The sequence below is a fragment of the Acipenser ruthenus genome, chromosome 36, assembly GCF_902713425.1.
Source record: "Acipenser ruthenus chromosome 36, fAciRut3.2 maternal haplotype, whole genome shotgun sequence".
NCBI classification, from domain to species: domain Eukaryota; kingdom Metazoa; phylum Chordata; class Actinopteri; order Acipenseriformes; family Acipenseridae; genus Acipenser; species Acipenser ruthenus.
In genome coordinates, this window is record NC_081224.1 from 3,768,309 (window position 1) to 3,777,755 (window position 9,447).

General features: G+C 43.7%; 1 protein-coding gene across 1 annotated transcript; it reads right to left on the minus strand.

Moving 5' to 3' along the window:
- Positions 1-6,276: 6,276 nt before the first annotated feature.
- On the minus strand, positions 6,277-8,971 carry LOC117962755 (resistin-like). Its single transcript, XM_034910557.2, has 4 exons — positions 8,948-8,971; positions 7,510-7,637; positions 7,074-7,151; positions 6,277-6,740 (listed from the first exon to the last, which is right to left on the minus strand). Exons 2-4 carry the CDS (start codon positions 7,616-7,618, stop codon positions 6,607-6,609), a joined length of 321 nt encoding a protein of 106 aa, XP_034766448.2. The 5' UTR covers positions 7,619-7,637; positions 8,948-8,971; the 3' UTR covers positions 6,277-6,606.
- Positions 8,972-9,447: the final 476 nt, after the last annotated feature.

The window sequence follows — 9,447 nt, forward strand, 5'->3', positions numbered from 1 at the left end:
GTGTAAAACTCAAAATCGATAATTCATGACTTCACTCAGTAATCTGGCCGCTGTGTAAAATCTACATATGCGACTTCCGACTGATTTTGCTGTACCGGGTAAATCTACCACCGGACCTGTGAGGGTGCTAAGCAGCGAAAGGGAAAGGCTTTGGACGGGCTGGCCTGACAGTTCTTTTCCTGGGACGGGAAGTCGGTCAGTCTGGAAGAAGGCGAGACTCTGTTGCAGGAACGTATTGACCTGGAAGGTAAACGATGTAGCAGCTGCAGACAGTAAAAAGACAGCTGCAATCGTTTACCAAGGGGTCATGCATAATGGCATGAAGGGGCTGGAGAATCGTAAATCATTTTCTTAGCTTGGGTTTCAGAGCATAGGAAACTGGAAGGACAGGGAGTGATCCCCTGTATATTGTGAGCAGATTCGTGAGTGTTTTGTTTGTTTTTGTTGCTGTTAGTAATTGTCTTTTGTTTTGTAAATTCACTAGATGGCTAACACGTCTCCGGAGCTGTCGTCTTGGGCCAGCACTACCCGGAACAACATGGCACTACAGTCACTGTTTAAATTGTTATCACCCACCACCAACACTACTGCACGCACCTGGACTGGTGTATTGTATTGTATTGTGGAACGGATAACGTGTACTATTATTTGGTTTGCAAAACCAGTTATTATTGTTTCCTGCTGTGCTCTACACATTGGTGTGTATTGCCGGGGGATTATTGTTTGGTCGCCAGACCGGAAGTTTTTATAAATAAAACAAACCCCTTTTCCAAACCGGATTACAGTTTCCTTTGTGTGATTATTCCTCGGCTCGGGCGATGAAGATGACGGCGGAGGATGACCCAGAGGCGTACTTGGTGGCGTTTGAGAGGATGGCTACCAACACGTCATGGCCGCGGGAGCTCTGGGCAAGCCAGCTGGGACCCAGCCTGATCAGGGAGGCTCAGGCAGCCTACCAGGCCATGAGCGACCTCAGCACTGCCAATTATGACCTGGTCAAGCTGACCATTCTCTGCCGCTTCAACATTACGGCAGAGACCCACCGGGTACGGTTCAGGGAGTACCGAAGATCACCAGAGACACACCCCAGGGTGGTTGCGGAGCGGTTGTGTGACCACATGGTGCACTGCCTGACCCCCGAGAAGAAAACCAACCTGGAAACACCCTGTTTCTAATCAGCAGCCATTTTGCCAGTTATAAGAAAGAACATAAGAAAGTTTACAAACGAGAGGAGGCACTTCAGCCCATCTTGCCCGTTTGGTTGTTAGTAGCTTATTGATCCCAGAATCTCATCAAGCAGCTTCTTGAAGGATCCCAGGGTGTCAGCTTCAACAACATTACTGGGGAGTTGGTTCCAGAACCTCACAATTCTCTGTGTAAAAAGTGCCTCCTATTTTCTGTTCTGAATGCCCCTTTATCTAATCTCCATTTGTGACCCCTGGTCCTTGTTTCTTTTTTCAGGTCAAAAAAGTCCCCTGGGTCGACATTTTCTATACCTTATATATTTTATATATAATTTATCATATTCAGGGTCGGGGTCGGGGTCAATTCATGTTTTTCAATTGAAATTCCATTTCCAGTTCCAGTGCATCTTGTTAGCAGCAGCAATTAACTCAACCAGCCCGTCACAGTGCAACTGCCAGCAGGGAAGAGCAGGGAACTCAACCAGCCCGTCACAACGCAACTGCCAGCAGGGAAGAGCAAGGAACTCAACCAGCCCGTCACAACGCAACTACCAGCAGGGAAGAGCAAGGAACTCAACCAGCCCGTAACAATGCAACTGCCAGCAGGGAAGAGCAATTAACTCAACCAGCCCGTCACAACGCAACTGCCAGCAGGGAAGAGCAGGGAACTCAACCAGCCCGTCACAACGCAACTGCCAGCAGGGAAGAGCAAGGAACTCAACCAGCCCATCACAACGCAACTGTCAACAGGGAAAAGCAAGGAACTCAACCAGCCCATCACAACGCAACTGTCAACAGGGAAGAGCAAGGAACTCAACCAGCCCGTCACAACGCAACTGCCAGCAGGGAAGAGCAGGGAACTCAACCAGCCCGTCACAACGCAACTGCCAGCAGGGAAGAGCAAGGAACTCAACCAGCCCATCACAACGCAACTGTCAACAGGGAAGAGCAAGGAACTCAACCAGCCCGTCACAACGCAACTGCCAGCAGGGAAGAGCAAGGAACTCAACCAGCCCGTCACAACGCAACTGCCAGCAGGGAAGAGCAAGGAACTCAACCAGCCCGTCACAACGCAACTACCAGCAGGGAAGAGCAAGGAACTCAACCAGCCCGTCACAACGCAACTGCCAGCAGGGAAGAGCAAGAAACTCAACCAGCCCGTCACAACACAACTGCAAGCAGGGAACTCAACCAGCCCATCACAATGCAACTGCCAGCAGGGAAGAGCAAGGAACTCAACCAGCCCATCACAACGCAACTGCCAGCAGGGAAGAGCAGGGAACTCAACCAGCCCGTCACAATGCAACTGCCAGCAGGGAAGAGCAAGGAACTCAACCAGCCCATCACAATGCAACCCGTAACAGCATATACATAATACAAAAGCAACAATTTTAAAGTTACATTAAAACCCACTAAGATAAGAAAGTTTATAAAAGTGTGTTTTAGTCTTGACATGAAAACTGTAACAGTCCCAGCTTCCGTGACAAACGATGGCAGAGCATTCCATTATTTAGGAGCTCTACAAGAAAAAGCCATACCTCCCATGTTGCTTTTGTTGACCCTAGGAATAACCAGCAGCCCCGGATCCTGTGATCTGAGAGTGCGGTTTGGAAGATATGGGGTCAGTAACTCCTACAAATAACTAGGTGCTAATCCATTCAGGGCCTTGTAAGTTAACATCAAAATCTTAAAATCAATTCTATAGTGCACAGTGAGCCAATATAAAGAGGCCAAAACAGGGGTAATATGTTCACTTTTCCTGGTTTTAGTCAGAATTCTAGCGACAGTATTCTGTAAGTGGTAAGCGGGATACTACGTGTTTTGGGACACCAGAAAAAAGTGCATTACAATAATCAATTCTAGATGAAACCAAGACATGCATTAGTCTCTCGGCATCAGATACGGAAATAATTGATGTGTTTGGCTATATTTCTCCAATGGTATAAAGATAATTCAGTAACTTCCTCAATGGGGCAGCAGTGTGGAGTACTGGTTAGGGCTCTGGACTCTTGACCGGAGGGTCGTGGGTTCAATCCCTGGTACTTTATCTAGATTGCTCCAGTAAAAACCCATCTCTATAAATGCACAGTGGATAAGGGTGTCTGCTAAGAAATACATAATAATAATCAATGATAGATCAGGATCAAAGATGACCACCAAATTCTTAATTTCTAGTTTAAGTTTTGATGAGAGACTGCAGGGGTCAAGCTCATGTAATCCCACATTTTCTTTTAGTTGGTTCTGTGAGCCCACTAGCATAACATCTGTTTTATCTGAATTCAATATTAAAAGATTCTGTGACATCCAATGCTTGGTGTCTGTAAGGCAAATAGCTAATAACACCCAGGCAGAAGAAATTCCTGGTTATAGGGACAAATATAGCTGGGTATCATCAGCATAGCAATGGAAGTTCACTCCGTGTCTGCGGATAATGTCACCTAACGGTAGCATATATAATGAAAACAGCAAGGGACCTGGAATGGAGCCCTGAGGAACACCACAGATAACTTCCGATAATGCCGATTTTACCTTTCCAATAGATACAAACTGAAGCCTATCAGAAAGATAAGGTCTGAACCAGGATAGGACAAGGCCAGACAGTCCCACTGTGCTTTCAAGATGATTCAGTGGGATGGAATGGTCTACAGTATCAATTGCAGCTCTTAGATGAAGAAGAGTTAACACTGATGGAAAGCCTGAGTCAGAGTTTATCAGCAGATCATTCACAACTCTGACAAGGGCCGTCTCGGTGCTATGTGCAGCACGAAAACCAGACTGAAACTTTTTGAATATACCATTAAGAGTTAGAAATCTTGTAACTGAATTGCAATAACTCTCTCTAGAACCTTATCTAAGAATGGTAGTTTGGAGATTGGCCTATAGTTATTGAGGACGTTAGGGTCCTGTAACAGGGGAGACCTGGACTGGCCATCTGACGTATGTGTGGTGCTGCAGAAAGAGGGCAGCAGCCCCGTGGGATCTGCCTGTCAGTCATGGCAGTGACACAGAGAGGTGGGGAAGAGGGTGTGTGGGCTTTCCCTCTCTCTGAGTGTCTGGGAGGCGGGCCTTGGGGGGATTGCTGGGCCTATAAATGAATAATTTGTTGTTTCCTCAGATCTGCCCCTCTAGACCGAACAACGAGCTAGCGGAAGCGCTGCTCATCGAGACCGTGGACGGACGGAACAGAAAACAAAAGAAACTCAAAGAGAAGAAACTAAAGAAATAGAGAGAGAGCACCTTTATTTTGTAGTTTTCATTACTGTGTTTTATTTTCACTTTTTCTATTTTGCCTTTTCATTTTCATTATTCTTTGAGCAGCTGCGAGCGCACCCGCAACTCATTGAGTACCCTGCCGTGGTACTCCGGAGGTCCTGGGTACCATAGTTGGTAGCCAGGACATGGACAACAGCGCCCTCTGCGGGCTAAAAGAAATCAGTTAAAAAAATTTAAAAAATAACAGAATACAAATAAAAGAGAGCACCTGTACGGTGATTTTCAAACACAATTTCTGTCTCCTGTGTCAGTGATTACCCTCACCGTGTCACAGGTCCAAATTGTGTTCTTAGCATTCTTTACCTCAGCTATCCGAAGTGCTGAGGGAACTATAGAGGAAAGTGAACCATTCATCATTTTTAAAATGTGGGTATTAATAACACCAAGAACAACTTTTAATAGTTTTGTAGGAATAGGATCAAGAGAGCATGTCGTAGCTCTCATGTGTTGAACTAGCTCTGTCAGTTCCTGTAAGGTAATCAAAGAAAAAGCTCCCATAGTTACCATAATAGTTGTAGTTGGTAAAATTCTTCATAGAAGGTGTCTGTGAGAGGAGCCAATGTCAAATGTAGGACTGTTAGGGGAAAGATTCATTAATTTATCTAGAGTAGCAAAAAGAAATCTAGGATTTTATTTTTTAACTCTAACCCATAACCCTTAACCCTTAACCCTAACCCTAACCTCGCAGAGAATACATTGCTGTGAACCTTGCTCAGGTGGAAAAGCTTATGTAAGTTTAAAGTGAAAATATATATATTTTAAATTCAAGGATTGTGACAGAAATACAATGAGTTTTGGTTGTTAATCTCCCTCCCACCTGTGAGGGCGCTAAGTAGCGAACGTAGAGTTCTTTGGACGGGCTGGCCTGACAGTTTTTTCCCCGGACCGGGAAGTCGGTAGTCTGGAAGAAGGCGAGACTCTGTTGCAGGAACGTATTGACCCGGAAGGGAAATGACGTAGCAGCTGCAGATTGTAGAGACAGCTGCACTCGTTTACCAAGGGGTCATGCGTAATAGCATAAAAGGGAACGGAAAATCGCAATCTACTCCTTTGCTTGGTTTGAGCAAGGGCAGCAGTGTGGAGTAGTGGTTAGGGCTCTGGACTCTTGACCAGAGGGTCATGGGTTCAATCCCCGGTAGGGACACTGCTGCAAGGTACTTTACCTAGATTGCTCCAGTAAAAACCCAACTGTATAAATGGGTAATTGTATGTAAAAATAATGTGATATCTTGTAACCATTGTAAGTCGCCCTGGATAAGGGCGTCTGCTAAGAAATTAATTAATTAATAATAACAAGGAACTGGAAGGACAGGGAGAAACCCCTAAAAATAAGAAAAAAGATTCTTTGTTTTGTCACTGTTAGTAATTGTCTTTTGTTTTTATAAATTACTATATGGCTAACACATCTATGTCGCCTTGGGCCAGCACTATCCGAAACAACAATACCACAGTCACTGTATAATTGTTATCACCCACCACGAGCACTACTGCACGCACCCAGACTGGTGACCGTGTTTTGTGTTATTGTGGGGCGGATAACGTGTCTTTATTATTTGGACTGCAATCCATTTATTATTGTTTCTTCCGTGCTTTACACATTGGTGTGTATTACTGGAGGTTTATTGTTTGGTCGCCAGCCTGGGAGTTATAAATAAAATACCTCCTTTTCCAAACGGATTACAGTTTCCTGGTGTGTAATTATTTCTGCACTGCATCACCTCTGCACCTGTTTCCAATCAGCAGCCACTTTGCCACAAGAATGTAAAAAAAAAGAGAAGCAATATAAGAATTGGAAACTAAATAACATGATTGATACATGTGCAAGAAAATTATTTATTTTTTAGACCTTTTCATATCATAGCAATTACCATACCAGTATCATTTATACAGCGCCCTTTATGTGCAAGCATCCCAGGGCGCTTTACAAAAAGAGCTCCAATCTGCTCACTAGCTAAAGGCCAAATCAAAGAGATACGTTTTGAGCCTAGATTAAAAAATATTGACAGACTCAGCATTCTGGGTAAAAGCTGGAAGTGAGTTCCAAAGTGAAGGAGCTTGAAAACTGAAAGCCCTCACACCAATCTTTAAACCACATTTGTGTTCTAGAATGCTTCAAGATCCAGACGTGGATTCTGTCATTTTCTGGCTTCTATTTCAGGGCTATCTTGCAGCAGCGTGCAGCGGTCCAATCCTGGTTTGCACACTGGCAGTGGCAGGTCTGGTCATTGCGGATATCCCAGGAGCCGCAGGCATTACCGCAGGAGCAGCCCGTCGGCTTGTAACCTGCAAGAGAGAGCAAGAACCATTTACAATTCTGCCACCTCAGATTGTAACAATGTCCTCCGAGCGGCTGATCAGGTAATAATATCGTCTGTAATGTTCAATCATTTACATAGCCCTTTAAGAAGTAGAATGAAATGCACAGGAAATGGGTGTATTTGAGGAACAGATATGAAAACAGAAAGAGGAGACAGAGAAATGGGGTTATCAGTCTAGACATGTGAGCTACATGAAAACATATAAATAAAGTTCAAGTTCAAACAATAACGCTATGTTTGTATTATTTGGAGTAAAAGAGAAAAATAAAAGCTGAAGAACTGAAGATGGCACACTGACCTGCAGGACAATCCACCAGGCTCCCTCTAGCTGAGGCATCAATGCAGGACAGAGTCACTTTCTGCAGCACTGCAGAGGCTGAAAACAACACAAAGCATAATAATTTAGGAAGAGGCTGTTCTGCCCATCAAGGCTCATCCCTTCCTTGCACCCTCTACCAGGGGGATCTCATTTAAAAGCACAGAATCTAGTCCATTTTGAAACGTTCCCAGTGTTTCAGATCCTACTGCTTCCCCTGGTAGGCTGGTCCATGCATTTATAATCTCTGTGTAAAAAAGTGCTTCCTACCTTCCCTTCTAAACTTCTTTTTACTCAGCTTCCATTCATGCCCTCTTGTTCTGCTCTCTGTGCTCAATTTAAAGTAGTGTCTTGGGTTAACTTTATCCAGTTCTCACTGGAGTGTTTGGATAGGTGCAGATGGAAGCTGGTTTCTTACCCACAGATTCTGTCAGGCTGCTCATCAGACCATCCAGAGGGCATTTCTGAGCGTCGGCAGCACAGAACATAGCGATCACAGCCAGCAACACAGCAACTCTCATCTTCATGGTCTCAGGACTTCACTCTCTGGAGAAACAAGCACAGCAACGTTACTCTTTACCACGTTGTTACACAGTGGACCCGGCTTATCAAGGCCTTACACCATATGAGAAAACGAACGAACGAGAGGAGGCCATGGTTCAGCCCATCAGCGCTCGTTCGGTTCCAAGTAGCTGGTTGAAAACTTTATGAAGTCGGGTCTTAAAGGATCCCAATGATTCATAAGAACATAAGAACATAAGAAAGTTTACAAACGAGAGGAGGCCATTCAGACCATCTTGCTCGTTTGGTTGTTAGTTGCTTATTGATCCCAGAATCTCATCAAGCAGCTTTTTGAAGGATCCCAGGGTGTCAGCTTCAACAACATTACTGGGGAGTTGGTTCCAGACCCTCACAATTCTCTGTGTAAAAAAGTGCCTCCTATTTTCTGTTCTGAATGCTTTTTAACAACAATTTATCTTTATCCTTTTTACACAGACAGAAGCTTGCCGACACATCCTGCCTTGAAGCTGCAGACACAGAGAAGCAGAGAACACATTATGCTTTTATTTCTTCTGCATCAAGTAGGATGCCAGCTACTTCAGAATCAAGTGGGATTCCTCCTGGATCCAATTCCCAGCATCACAAGTATTTTGAGTTCTCTTGGGCTTCACCCTGTATTGCAATAAAATCTCTCCTTGTCCTTCCCTATAGTCTGCACAGTTTATTGGCTGGTTGATACACCCATCAATCTGATCATGGCATACTGTACAGATGCTTTCTATGTCCCTTTATTATCCAGTATGGTTTAGTTAGCACTAGACAGGACAGAGACTGAAGGGAGCATGAGTTCCTCATGTATAAATCTGATAATAATCCCCTGGTTTGGACTTTTTAACTACCTTTTCCATGACAATCAACAACATAACAACAAAAACTTAAGCTTGTTGAGCTCAAGTAAGTGTGGTATGCCTCCTCCATAACTGCAAGTCAAGTTGTTTGTGGTCACGTGGTTAACTCCTCAACCAATGCAATTATCAGACCTAATTATACAAGCACGATCGTTCACGCAATTAAGCAAATTATGCAATTATCAGATATGCATTTGAGCGGCGTAAACAAATAGAGAATTTATGATTGGCTACCCAGAAATTGCTATGCATTTAAATGGAGTATGCAGTTATCCACTGTGTCCATATAATGTATAATACATATTTTTTGTATTAATAATAATAATAATCATAGTTTTGTAACATGAACAGCAACAACAGAAAATATCAAATTGCACTTTGCAGTAGAGTCCTAAAACTGTCACACTGTTCTACACTCTCTAATATAGCTGAACAGATCACACTTACCGGTGCAGGAGCGGGTGGCTTTCTTCTTTCAGCACAGTGGTAAAAGTCATCTTATATAGTGTTGACAGTCCTATTGACTGCCTGTATACAGTTTGTCAAATACAGCTTATCCTGGGTGGAGATGTCCCCCCGTGTACACCACACCTAATACTTATTCTGGCCAAACCTGCTGAACTAGTTGTTATTTCTAATTGGAGTCATAAAACATGAAAGGCAATCTTCGTTCATTTGAAAATACTGTATCTCAATTAAACAAATACAAGTGTTGACAGTGCTATTGACTGCCCGTATCTAGCAGTAGTTCCCAGGACGTTTTTATTGCCTAATACCTGAAAGCTTGTAAACCGAGGTGACCTCGTTCCCAATCACCGCAAGTCATTTTCACTAAATACAATCTTTAATTTGACAGATAAATGATTTAATTCAGATACAATTCATTAAGGGTTAAATGTATTGTATAGGTTACAAGGATTTGACCAAATCTAAATGTAACCATTGTA